This window comes from Biomphalaria glabrata, chromosome 15, assembly GCF_947242115.1.
Source record: "Biomphalaria glabrata chromosome 15, xgBioGlab47.1, whole genome shotgun sequence".
NCBI classification, from domain to species: Eukaryota; Metazoa; Mollusca; class Gastropoda; family Planorbidae; genus Biomphalaria; species Biomphalaria glabrata.
The window spans coordinates 1,230,601-1,245,254 of NC_074725.1; the positions used below are offsets into that span (position 1 = coordinate 1,230,601).

Here is a 14,654-nt window from a genome sequence, read left to right on the forward strand (position 1 = left end):
AATTTTTTTTTTTGGAATCGAACAAGGGAAAGAAATAGAAACATGACAGATATGGTGGTATAAGATGAATTACTTCCCTTAAAGAGCCCTGAGTGAACAAGTTTTTTTTAAATGCGTTTAAAAAGCTATCACGGTAACATTCACAGATACCCCCTAATTACCCCCCCCCCTTTTTTTTCATAACTACCCTGACAAGTGATAGTGCTAGACTGCAGCGGTTCTCAACCTTTTAAGCTCGGCAACCCCTTTTTACAATCCCCCACTCTGCCGCGACCCCCACCCCCAACACACACATACAATAGAAGAGTAGGCAATAACAATCCATAGTTTCGATGGTCTTAAGCGACCCCTGGCAAATGGTCAATCGACCCCCAAGGGGGTCGCGTTCCACAGGTTGAGAACCCCTGTGATGGCGTATGCCGGCCCTATTCTTTGACAATTGGTAAAGATATCTCTAATCGCATAGATTTATTGTTGTTGATCTAGATCTATTAGAAATTCAATCACATGACTGATTTTAAAAAAAAAATGATACAGTTATACAGTTGTTTTTTTTTTAAGAAAAAGCAATCATTTGTTTATATTTTTTTTTTTGGTTTTGTTTTGCTTCTATTCGTTATTTAAAATGAACCTGCAACATTTGGGCACCGACACAATAACATCCTATTGTCTCCCCTACTTTCTGTTTTAAAAAGTCGCTGCTTAAGCGTTAACCTTGGTTAGGCCAATAATAGAATACGCATCCTCTGTTTGGGAATTGGGACCCCTCAACTCTAGAAAACATTAAGAAACTGGAACAGACACAAAATAGAGTAGATAGATTCATAACAAACGAATATTCACATTTGACTAGAGTAACACCTTTAGCAAAATCACTAAATTTAGAAAGCCTTCACGATAGAAGACTTAAAAGTAAAGTAGCAATTATACATTAAACACTGAACCATAATCTTCAAATACAAAAACAAAATTTAATAAAATACTCAGAAAGACACAAAGATAAAGGCACATTTCTCGTTCCATATGCTAGGACAAATTTGTACAAAAGCTCCTTCTTCCCTAGTGCTATTAGAACATGGAATTGGTTGCCTGACTAGCCAGGAAAACCAGTGACTCGGCGGAGTTTAGGTCATTGGTTAATATGCATGACTAAATGCATGACGCGTAGGACGTAATCATCTTCTTTTTTTAAGGTCTGTGTCATATAAGATAAGGTAAGAAGATAAGTTAACAGCATATCAGACATTTTGAAAGATTCCAGTAAGATCCCATTTGGTGCACGTATACTCTCTTCACCTCGCTGCCTAAAAGTACAAGCGACCTAGTTATTACAATAGTGTGAAAGGGTTATTGGATTGCAGAGTTCAATGACCCGGAGAAGCCAAGTACCGTCTTAGAGAAAAAGCTAAACGGGCGTGCAGGCTATAAAAGAAAATTGTCTTTTCTTCGACACTTGATAGTCACCTCCCCCCACCCCCCTCCAGCAGTCAACTTGTCAACCTGTGTCTTCTTAAGAATCGCATGGAACAACGGAAATATATCTTGACTCGAAAGCAATAATTATAATTAATGAGTAAAAAGCTGTTAACAAACACAATGTAGGCTCAAGGCGCTTCGATAACATGACAGACAGAAACGTGAGAGTTGAAATGACAAACTTATCTAGATCTTTGTTGAAAAGATAGGTTTTAATGTTCTTCTTGAATGCAGTGATGCATGTTGTCCTAAAGTTTTGGTCCATTCACTTAAAAAGCATGCAAACCTAAACTATTCAAACACAAATTTGTCTCCCCTATCTCATCTGTGTACACACAGTAGCAGACATGTAGTACATCTATGTACACACAAAAGCAGACGCGTAGTACATCTGTGGTGCACACAGGAGCAGACGTGTAATACATTTGTGTACACACAGTAGCAGACGTGTAGTACATTTGTGTACACACAGTAGCAGACGTGTAATACATTTGTGTACACACAGTAGCAGACGTGTAGTACATTTGTGTACACACAGTAGCAGACGTGTAATACATTTGTGTACACACAGTAGCAGACGTGTAATACATCTGATTTGATAGCAGTAACATGCAGTACAACTAGGTGGACACATCAGGCAATTATTTTTGGTGGACTCCTGGAACAGTTCCCCACCCCCCTCCTGACTTTGGTCGATCACTTAGTGCCCAATCTCGGAATGACAAGACTAATCCGAAATTTAGACAAATTTACAATATTCTCATGTCATTAAACGCCATATATTGGCCTATGTTAATATTCCACAGAAAGTAAAGTTCTCTTTTAAGACTTTGCGATCTATATGCCAGATAGATAGATGTTAAGGTCATATGTTTCTTTAGCCAACGATTAACAAGCAGGGTGTTATGTGGCCAGCACAAAGACCAACCGCCTTTAATTTAAAGTCAGGTACCCATTAGAGTTGGAGGCGCGGTGGCTGAGCGGTAAAGCACTTGGCTTCCGAACCGGGGACCGGGGTTCGAATCCTGGTAAACACTGGGATTTTTAATTTCGGGATCTTCGGGCGCCTCTGAGTCCACCCAGCTCTATACTATGCTGTAGTATGGGTATATATATATGACTACATTCCACGTGTGCACACAGTAGCAGACGTGTAATACATCTGTGTACACACAGTAGCAGACGTGTAATACATCTGTGTACACACAGACTTGTCTGATTCCTATTCATAACACAGGTCCTTCCCGAACTGGCGTGTACTGTAAGTTTCTGTAACTCATTTCGGTTAACCGTTTGTCCAGCGCTGGCCTGGGGCAATTTGCGTTAACTAGAAACACACACGGCACTACCCCCATCCATGTCCCCACCAGATTTGTAACATTATTGTGCACTGGGTTTTCAAAGCCTACTCTTCTTCAACTTTTTGCTGCTGAGCTGTAAGCACTTATGCGGTCTATGCCAAGGGAAAAAAAGCATGCTGAAAAAAAAACAGCGAGTTGGCTATACTGATTTGTTGCGATAATAGGGTTTGTCTAAGTGAAATAAATTAGGAAATTCAAAGAGGATATGATTGACAGTTTTATAAGGGTGGTTGCAATATCCACAGACTGGTGAGAGTGTGGGACTTATTCTGTTAAGGTGAAAATTTAAAGATATGTCTGCTGTTTTTAGTTGAATTGTCATAGATTTGCTCTTGGCAGGGGAGAAATGGATAGTTTGGTGTATGCTTGACATGGTCGTCTCTCTGTACCTAGCTCAACTTACTATGCGGAAACAAGTATCTTCTACATTTACTAACAAAAAAATTTGTTAATTCTTAGCTACTGGTTGTGTGATAGGCCTTTCTGGGCCACGTTTAAACACTGCCAGCTTCCTTCCCTTGGTTTCCTAGATTTGAGCCAGGAGATAGTAATCTTTGTTTTTGAAGGAATGTCTGAAACTATACTCGGTTTCTGCATGTTTCTATATAATTTATTTTTCTTCTACAGGTGATCAAAGATTTTTTCAATGAAACCTACTTTGATAGGTATGATGAAGTCATGTCAGACTCACTGCTTACAATGCTCTGGGCAATGACTGAGGCCCTTTTTTGTGTTGGGGGCATGATGGGAGGAGTTTCTGCTGCATAATTTGCCAGGAAATTTGGAAGGTGAGGATTAAGTGATTGTTTGAATAAGGAAAGAAAGATCAATTTGAAACAGAACTATTTTCTTTACGCCCTTTAACTTACAGGGGACTGTCACCAGCTGTTTTCACCTTCACCTATCCCTGAGTCTGTTGAATCCTTGGCCACCTAACAAGATCTGTTGACAGTCTATCTCTATTCCTCTCTGTCTTTTGTCTTGAATTTATTTCAATAATGGGCCTGTCCATTATTTTATGTTGTCGTCCCATCGCTTTTTCTGTCTGCCTCTTCTTCTTTGTCCTGGTACTGCTCCCTGAAGGAAGGTCTTTGCATGCCCTGAGAACCTTGTGATATGTTGATAGAATTTTAAGCTTGTGCTTTTTTACTTTTTTAATAGTCGGGTAGGCCAGCCACGCTTTCATCTTGCCTTCCACAAGATGAGCCGCCATGATCTTGCCACTGATGGAGACAAATGAGTCTGGCAGGTCACTGTTGCATCAAAGTTTGGCCAGTTCCTTCCATTTTTGTTTTTCAACTTTCCATTTACTCTGCCATCCCAAAGTTTCAGTCTGTATGAAAACCATCTATTAGGAAAGCCATATTTTTAAACCAAGTTTTTAAAAAATTGTTTGGAACACTGTTGATATCAAACAAGCAGTTTAATTATTAGGTGATTATGTACCCAAATTTATTACATAATAATGTGGAAAAGTAAATTAGCTAAATGTTTCAGGATAAGAACAGTGTGGGAAGCGTGGTCGAGAGGCCAAGTGCGCTTGAACTTGGCTTGGCTTGGCTACCTAGAAGGGGGCTCGAGGTTCGACACCCGACTCGGGCAGAGATGTGTTTACTGAGTGCCGTGCACGGAAAACCAACTTCTAGATACCCCCTCCCCCCCCCCCTCCACTGGTCTCACAAATGAGATTGGACCAAAAGCGCTCTGAGCATGGAAGTAGCGCTATATAAAAGCAATAATAATATAATAATAATAAGAGAATTGAAGTTATTTTCATTTGTCAAAAGTTCATTTTTTTAATTTAATTAATTTTATTAATTAATTAATTATTAATTAATTAACCAAAAGCGCTCTGAGCATGGAAGTAGCGCTATATAAAAGCAATAATAATATAATAATAATAAGAGAATTGAAGTTATTTTCATTTGTCAAAAGTTCATTTTTTTAATTTAATTAATTTGATATATACATATATATATATATATATATATATATATATATTTTTAATTTTAGAATTATGCTATTTGAACTAAATAGAAATGTTTTTGCACAGTAATTAAGTTTTGTTTTATTGTAATGATAGACAGAAATTAGAACTGTGGTTAATTATCATCATTAAACATCATAAGACTGTAGGCTTAAAAGACTCAAATCCTGTCTTGCAAAAGCTGTGGAAGAAATCCTTCTGTTGTGTGTAATGTGCGTATGTCATCATACAGGTCAAGAGCTTGTAGTTTCCCAGACCTTTGGAGGTAAAGATCAGCAAGTCTAGGGAAGTTCAAAAGAATATTAGACAGTTTCTTATTCTTCCCTGCAGCAGGGGCACAGTAAGTCAAAGCTTGGCCTGAGCTTTGCAAAATATGAGCCAATGGAATAGTGGCCCATACTGCACTGTGCTGTAATAGCTTGTTCAGGCCTTGGCAACCTCCACCATGGGGGGAGGCGTGATCAGGGTGCCTGGTGTCCTTCCAGACTTTATGGATATTTTGGTACTCGTGTCAATACTGAAACCATTTTTCCATTTCTATTTTTTGGATTTATGCCAGGACATGATGGAAACTTACAGCCTGCTAGGTAGGTGGTGTTAACTCTCCAGGGTGGGCTAAAGAGTCTGCAACAGTGTTGCCAGTCACAGACTGTGATTAATAGCTTTTAGTTTTAGAAATTGCAAACCTTCCTTCCGATAAATAATTCATTAAGAATATGATTTATTTTTTTTTAAGTTTTTGTTTTGCTTACACCGAGGCGTGGTGACTGAGTGGTAAAGTGCTTGGCTTCAGAACCGGGGGTCCTAGGTTTGAATCCTGCTGAAGACTGGGATTTTTTATTTTGGGACAGTCTAAGGCGCATACTGCAACACCATGCAGCCATGCCCTTTAAATTAATTAGTTCTTTAAATTAGTATCCTTTTTTTTTATTTTGTACAAGGCAAGGCTTGCAAATAAAAAAAAAAGTCATAAGATAGCTTTGTTCTTGTTTGTTTACTAAAATTTCCACCTGTCCCATGTCTATGCTATTCAAACATCTTTTGTACTTACACTGTGTTATAAGTGGCAGTCAGCAAATATACACTTAGTAAAAGCAATTAGTCCCATATCCTGTGGTTTATATATAAACGGTAGGCATTGTCTTTATTTCCAAACATTATGGTTCAGGAAGATGTTATATGCCAAACTCAATTAGCATGTGTTTTCCAAAATGATGTCCAGCATGCTTGAGGACTGGGGAAGTTTCCATGAAATCTGAATGAACTTGAAATAATAATCCCAAGAATTCCATTTAGGGGTGCTAGCATGGCGGTCTATTAGTCCCTAATTGATGCAAGTGTCAAGAGTCTAAAAATATTTACTTATTGTTACCTTTTCTAAACAAAATGTTTCAAAATATATAAATTTTATAACTATGGTTTGTATTTTGCTCCAATGAAAGGTTTAAACTCTGCTGTTGCACCATTGTATCTTATCGAAATAGCACCAATTTCCCTGCGAGGTTTTTGTGGAACTTGCAACCAGTTGTCAATCACATTTGGAGTTCTCATCGGAGGAATTCTGGGAATGAAACTTGTACTGGGCACTGAAACCCTTTGGCCAATACTAGTCGGTAAGTTTTGCTGTTATGGAATAAACTTTAATAATTGCCCTGAATACAATTAACTGTAACTTTGTTTTGTATAAACTGAATAGGGGGAAGATTTTTATTCCTATTAGTAGCTGACAATAAAAGCTAAGGCTTATACAAATGAAATCCAACTCGAGAGAAAAGGGAAGTTAAAGCTATTTCATTAATGTTTAAGCTTCTGAAGAAAAGTTTACTGTGAAAGCCAAGCTGTGCGCTGTTAAAAGTAAGGGAGAGTATGCATCACACCACAATGTTTATCATTGTTATTGTTCCTGATTTAGTGCAAGGTCGATATAGGGATCAATTTATATTTTATACTGGATAGAACTATGGTGCACAAAACATATTGAGCATTAATTATTGCTGCATTTGTGATGTGCTACATATTTGTATCTATATTTGTGCTTGGGGTATGTAAAGGCATCAAACTTATGTGTATCACTTGTCTAGCAAGTTTCTTTGCATGACTGACTTAAAGATTGTGTGGGCCATTCAATGCCAAGCGTTTTTCTTCTGTTGCCAGTTTTTTGTACAGATTTCTTTAGAGAGATGTGATGTCATTACATTGATGACCTGTTTAATACCTCTCTGTTGTATTTTAAGCTGAATAGGCCAGTGGACCCATAGCAGTAAGACAAATTAATAGCCTTGAGATTTTATTATTTTATTTAACCACAATCTTGGTATCAATTCATCATTTTGTAATGTAATCTGATCCCAGGTATACTAGGCCATTTAATAACTGACCTTATGTACTGAAAGTTACTCACCTAAAAAATTAAATTAGTTTATAGCCAGTTGCCAGCTTGGCTGGTAACTTTTCAAATTCATTTTCTCAAAGCTCATTTCACTATCCTATCATGGCATCACTGGTTTAGTTATATGAACTATATAGTTTTGGTCCTTTTAAGAAATAAGAGAAAAAAAATCGAATTCATCATCTTTAAAACTGTAGTATGAAACCAAGTTTAAAAACAAAAAAAAAAAAAGATATAAAAAAGAACTTGTGAACTAACAATTTTGTGACGAATAGATCTATATCTTATACCATTCAAACAAAATATACTCAACATGTTGTTTTACATATTCCTTAGCAAATAAAAATTTCAATATATTTTCATAATTTCAAACAGTTTCATTGACATGCGCATTAATACTAGGCCAACAGATTGTTTAAAATTTACATAATGTACATATATTTTTAACCTCCATTACAGCTAGTCCAACTATTCCTGCAATATACAGTCTTGTGACCTTGACCTTTTGCCCAGAGTCTCCAAAATATCTGCTGGTGAATAAAAGATGATGATGCGGCTGAAGCAGGTGAGGTTTTTACAATTTTACTTTGTCATTGAGTTGATTATGGACATATTGTTATTTCTATCAACTTTTTTTTTCTAGTGATCTAGTAGTGCTCAGGTATTTTTTTTATCAAGTTGGGGTTCGATGCACATTTCTGAGCACTTGAAACCTGTAAATCATGATAAATTCTGTTGTCTTATCCTTAAATTTGTTTACGCAGCTCTGATTTGGTTAAGAAAAACAAGCGATGTGTCTGAAGAGATGGAGGCCATGAAGAAAGAACGACAGGACCTCAGGAACTCACCAAAGGTAATTTTTTTTATATTGCATTAACTCTAGTGCAATGCCTAAGTGTCAGTTTAATAATTACTACTATTTAAGGTGTGAAAGTAGTGTTTTCACTGTGCTTTAATTTGTTCACCCACTTGCAAGACAGCAACTTAAATGAAGCAATGCTACGAATTGTTAAGCAACTTACAGCTACTAATGTTATTAATAAAACTAAAGCCTTTATCCAACAATGCTATCAACAACTAATTAGTGCAGTCATACTGTATCATAAATGATCTCTCCATTACAGGTCACTAAGGTCAGAAGTGTACACACACTTGTATGTCTGTCGGCAATATATCAAGTGCACAAAGGCCAGCAACTCCTTGTGTATCTCATATTAAAACTTATTTTGTTTATCTTTCAACATTTACATCATCTGTCCTATACATCACAAGGTCTGAAATGGGTACTTTACTTTTTAATTTTTTTAGGGTTTACTAGAGTTGACAAAACTACCCAGAGATATCAAATTGAAATATATTAATTCGTTTAATCAACTGAACATGAAACATAAGGCCGAAGTAAAAACACGCCACTCTCAACAGTTTCTTGCTAGTTTTTTAATGGCTTCCCAGCTGTTTCTGTCCTCTCAGCTTCATCTAGTATACTGCGTCGCCACATTCTTATGGTCTTCCTCTACATCTTGTGCCTTGGGGGGTTCCACTTTAAGGCCTGTGTAGCACTGTTGGTATCTTTTCTAAGGCTGTGACCAATCCATCTCCATTGTTTCTCTAAAACCTGCAGCCCTTATTTTTCTGTCCACCAATCTCTTGCAATGTGGTGGTTTCTATTTTGTCATACCAGTGTTCAAGTGTTGGGACATGGGTAGAAATTAAAGATTTAATACATGAGAAATGGACAAGCTCTCATCTGAATCACAAGAAAGATGATGCCTATTACAAGCTATCCCAACAAGATCAACGTCAAATCTTTTGGCTCAGGACCGGACACAGAATGAGACAACATATGTACCTTAAGCTTAAAATTGGAACCAGCAAAATCTGCCCATGTGGAGTGTCACTAGAGTGCTGACCATGTCCTTCAAAACTGTTCTCTTTACCAACTGGACCATACAAGACACTGTCCCCAAAACACCCAAATAGAAAGAAAACTATATGGAGAGCTCCCTGATTTGGAAACCACTGTGCATATATTGGTCTAGTCATCTGAACGCTCCAACATAACAATGAGAATGAGGAAGAAGAAGAAAGATTTTTTTAAAGCATTGTACGTAGATATTAAAAAGAAACACTATTATAGACATTTAATCATGGAATGGATTCACTCCCTACTTGAAGTCTTTCTTTAGTTTTCACTTAGAAAATAAAAAAAATTAAAAAAATCTACTTATAACTTTTTTTTTCATCTTAGTTTAGTGTGCTTGATTTGATGAGGACCAGTGGTTTGCGATGGCCACTAATTATATGCACAGTACTACACATGTCTCAACAGTTTTCTGGCAGCAATGCTGTGAGTTGAATATAGTTATAGCCAATACAGTCGATAAACTATTTATTTAGAGTTGATACTGATACATTGCTACGATAGCTTTGCTTCTTTTAACCTAGATGGGACTTGGGTTGCTGGTTTGAGTTCATGTTCCTTGATCATTGGTTTTTATGTGATGCAATGTGAGATTTCAGTTCAAGATGTTCTCTCATAGGTAAAATATCTAGATATACCTAGATGGTATTAAATGGTAGGTTTCCTTTTGAAGATATTGAGTTGTAATCCTTTTGGGTAGGTAGATTTTTCATTCGAGATTCAATTTGAGCAGACATGTGTTCCTGAAGTGCTTAGCAGTAAAACTTTAAAAAAATATTCCTCCATATAAAATATTTACAATTCGGATCAGCAATCCCACACATAAACACTTTTCCCATTACAGATATTATAATAATAATAATAATAATAATCTTTATTATCCGTTATGAAATTTGTCTTACAATTTGTGCATTACACCAAACAAAAAACATTATAACTATAAGAACCCAAAGTGTACATTCACATTATAAACTAATCATTAAAAAAAATGCACCCAAATATTGATATATTTTTTTTTAAATACTTTTTTGTTCTTATAAATTAATCTACATCACTGTAGGTCCGGTTTTTATCCAAACCAGAAGTCCACAGGCTAAGGTTTAGAATTCAGAGTGAAACACATCACTATTTTGGTTAAAAAGAAAAGACTTTTTTTTTAAAAAGGTTCAGCCTGTAAATGACGAAACAAATAATTCTATACTATTCAACCTCAGGTGGTCTACTACTGTACAAGTATTTTTATCTCAGCTGGTCTGAGCAAGGAGACTTCTTAGTATGCTACGGTAGCCACAGGTGTTGTAATAGTCATGATGACCTTCATATCTTCCCTGATCATGGACCGGGCAGGCAGAGGAACTCTGCACATGGTTGGCCTCGTGGGCATGTGTATCTCCTCAGTAGTACTAGTTGTTTGCCTTTCACTGCAGGTATGTATAGATTACTTACTTAGAATCTACCACATCATTCGGTGCATTGGGCAGCAAGCTGTTTCCATAAAAATCAATCTTTATGTATAGATGGCATTCCTTTTTTTTTAAAACTAATTTTGTTTATAAAAAACTACAGGGCTACTATTCCTTCATCTATCTCTTAGTCTGTTGGACAGTTGGGGCACCACGTTAAATCTGTCAATCATCTTTCTCCATTCCTCTCTGTCTCTTTCAGTGTCCATTCTTTTATGTTGTCTTCTCATCATTTTCTATGTCTGCCTCTTCTTCTTTTTCCTGGTGCTGTTCCCTGAAGGAAGGCTTTTGCAAGTCCTAAAGACCTTGTAATATGGCCATAGAGTTTTAGTTTGCTACTGTTACAATTTCTTCAAATCCTTTAAACTTTAGCTGATAATTGAAAAAAAAATTTTTTTTCCAGAAAACATTGCCCTGGCTATCATACATAAGCATTGTGGCTGTCATCATCTACACCTGTCTCTTTGCTACTGGACCAGGTGGGTTTAGTATGAAGGCAATTAATTCAAAGCAGTTCATAAAAAAAAATTTTAATGTCTACCTGATCATGTGGTATGCATTTTAGACTGTCATCTCCATGGTCCCAAGTTTGAACCCTGGACCTCTGCATACCTGCTGTCTATTGGGAGGTTTGGGCTAGGATGTAATAATCTTCATTTCTGAATGCATCCTATTTACGAATATATAAAATTGTTTGTCATACGATGCCATTCTAGCTGGTTCCAGTTTGTGATGGAGTTTTTTTTTAATTTTTAGCTGAGCCTTTCATCTCCAGGGGTTTCTTACCCTGGACTGTCTTGCAATTGCTTTTGGTGTCTTCTTCATGACCCTAATTATTGACTGATTCATTTTTAAGTAGATAATTTATAATGAAATACATATGCTTATAAAAAACTTAAATGAATGCATTAAGGTGAAAAACATGCAATTCAGTATCACACCCACATTTGTTCATTATCTTATATGATTGTTTCCCAAACTGACTAATTTTTCATTGATTCATGATTAGTTTGGTGCAATAAATAATTATTTAAAGTTTCAATTTGATCTGAGAGTGGGTGTGTGAGAAGAAATGTGTAAAATTATCTAGGGGGACCACATTCTACATATTCATCCATATCTGTGAATACTGAGGGATTACTTTCCCTTGTTGATATCGAAAAGATAATTACCATTAATTAATAAACTAATTGGTTACATTTTTTCATTGATTCATGTCTTTGTCTATGCCAATGAATAATTGTGCAGAAGCAGTGCAGAAGAAATAACCTGTACAAACTTTTTACTAGACAGACAGTGAGTTGAGATAAGCTTTTTAAACTGTGTATAGTTTTATTTGCCATAGATGAGCATCTCTAATAGATGACTGGTGTCTCCTTAATAAGGTCCTAAATGTCTTTGAACTTATAAGAAAGACCCATGTGGAAATGAGTCTAGACACCTCAGCTTAGGCTTCTAAATCTCTTATGATTTATGGTTGATGTTTCAGGAGCAATACCTTGGTTCATTCTCCTTAATAAGGTCCTAAATGTCTTTGAACTTATAAGAAAGACCCATGTGGAAATGAGTCTAGAAACCTCAGCTTAGGCTTCTAAATCTCTTATGATTTATGATTGATGTTTCAGGACCAATACCTTGGTTCATGGTGACTGAGATGTTTGCGCAGGGTCCTAGGTCAGCCCCTGTCAGTGTTTCCATGGTGACTGAGATGTTTGCGCAGGGGCCTAGGTCAGCCGCAGTCAGTGTTTCCATGGTGACTGAGATGTTTGAGCAGGGTCCTAGGTCAGCCGCTGTCAGTGTTTCCATGGTGACTGAGATGTTTGCGCAGGGTCCTTGGTCAGCCGCTGTCAGTGTTTCCATGGTGACTGAGATGTTTGCGCAGGGTCCTAGGTCAGCCGCTGTCAGTGTTTCCATGGTGACTGAGATGTTTGCGCAGGGTCCTAGGTCAGCCGCTGTCAGTGTTTCCATGGTGACTGAGATGTTTGCGCAGGGTCCTAGGTCAGCCGCTGTCAATGTTTCCATGGTGACTGAGATGTTTGCGCAGGGTCCTAGGTCAGCCGCTGTCAGTGTTTCCATGGTGACTGAGATGTTTGCGCAGGGTCCTAGGTCAGCCACTGTCAGTGTTTCCATGGTGACTGAGATGTTTGTGCAGGGTCCTAGGTCAGCCGCTGTCAGTGTTTCCGTGGTAATCAACTGGCTGTGCAACTTTGCTGTTGGCTTAGTATTTCCTATTTTACAGGTAAGTACATTTTAAGGGGATCTAAGTAAACAAGTAAAGTACCCTTTTCAGGCTTTGGGATGTATAGGACAAATGATGTCATCAGTTTCTATGGTTGACAGGGTGTCTTGTGGCCAGCACAAGGACCAACCGCTTTACTTTCCCTAACTAATGTTATTAGAATTGGGTGGACTCAAGGGCGTCTTTAAGATCGGAAATAAAAAATCCAAGTCTTCTCTAAGTTTCGTAAGCCAAGCGCTTTAACACTCAGATCTATATCTACTTAATCTACTCCATCATGCTGTGCTGCTTTTTTTGCTAAATGTTCTATGATTATGTAATAACTTGCTGTAAAAATAAATTGTCTGTTATATAAAGACAATTGCAGTTTAGTCATTGAAGTAAAGCATTTTTTTTTGTCTATTGTAATCTAATTACTCAGTTAATAGAACTAACTAATCCTTTTTTTTTTCAACATTCTTCACCTTCACCTATACAAAAACAGCATAATCTATTCTGCATACATCCCAGATATTGACAACTATGATTAGACTACAATTATTACAATAACCATCATCAAAGTGTCCATTATTTGTATGTAGACAAATTGATTTAAATTATTTCAAAATTATATCGTTTTATACCATATTAAATACTAAGTGATATAACTTCAAGATAAAATAGGCTCTACTAAAGTAGATAAAATTTTAATAGGTTATTTATTTTAAAATATTCAATAATTGTAAAACATTTTCAATGCTTGACTATTATTGTCTTCTTGTTTGGATGTAATTATTATAAGCATAATATTTATCTAGTGGGTAGCTAGGGTGGGGGCAGTGGGGTCCACATTTGAAAATCCCCCCAGACCCCTACTTGAGGAGGGGTTGTCCAAATGAGTGTCCGAAATTTTTTGTGCATTAAATATTAAGCCAATGACATTTTATCTTGCTATTCAGTTGTTAATTAAATTATTTACCATCTTGCATGTATTCCACTCATTAGACTTATCTATTTATTAAGTACATTATCTCAATTCATGATGTCAAATGTCAACACAAAGGGACCCCCTTAAAAGGCCAAGTCCCCAGGACCCCTAAATCCCTTGCTACGCTACTGTATTTATCAGAGATGATTTTTTCATGATTAAAAATTGAATTATTACTAAACTACTTATTTTTTTGTTTTTTCCTTACAGAAGTCACTAGAAACATATTCCTTCCTGCCTTTCTCCGTCATGCTGTTGTTGTTCTTCATCTTCACCTATATGTTTGTCCCAGAGACCAAAGGCAAAAGTATTTCTGAGATTACCCAGCTGTTTAAATCTCCCCTATGGATAAATCAGAATCCAGAAATTTCTACAAAAGCTCAAAGAACAGATACAGCACCCAAGTCTTGATAATTGATCCACCTCTCTCAGAAACAGGGACGGAATATTATATCGAGTCCAGCTACATCCATCATTTATGTGGCTGAACAATTTTGGCTGCTGTTTTATTTTTTGAAATGTTAGTCTTTTGAATTAGTTTCATGTTGTTGAATAAATTTGTTATTTATAACATTTTATGATAATATATACATGGCTTTCATTATTATATCAATGCAAATACAACTAACCATATTTAAAAAGTATATTCATCATTTAAAATGACAACTTTTGTTATATTGTTCTAAATATACACCATGGTGAAATAACATATCTCTATAGAATTGTGATAACACACCACAACAGTTGTTTATGAGATACCATTTAATACAGTTAAAGGAGGCCAGAGACTTTCTTCCAATAAATTGATTTAAAACTATGTACCCCCATCAGTCTTTTATATTATATTTATA

At 36.5% G+C, this 14,654-nt stretch overlaps 1 protein-coding gene across 1 annotated transcript; it reads left to right on the plus strand.

Annotated features, from left to right (window-relative positions):
- The first annotated feature begins 3,289 nt into the window (after nucleotides 1-3,289).
- Nucleotides 3,290-14,416, plus strand: LOC129923157 (solute carrier family 2, facilitated glucose transporter member 4-like). The gene is given in 11 exon segments (XM_056013011.1): nucleotides 3,290-3,599; nucleotides 6,239-6,437; nucleotides 7,673-7,748; nucleotides 7,750-7,778; nucleotides 7,978-8,066; nucleotides 8,338-8,568; nucleotides 9,462-9,560; nucleotides 10,349-10,561; nucleotides 11,001-11,076; nucleotides 12,223-12,836; nucleotides 14,014-14,416. Coding segments are annotated over 11 exon segments (1,911 nt in total). The 5' UTR covers nucleotides 3,290-3,515; the 3' UTR covers nucleotides 14,215-14,416.
- Nucleotides 14,417-14,654: the final 238 nt, after the last annotated feature.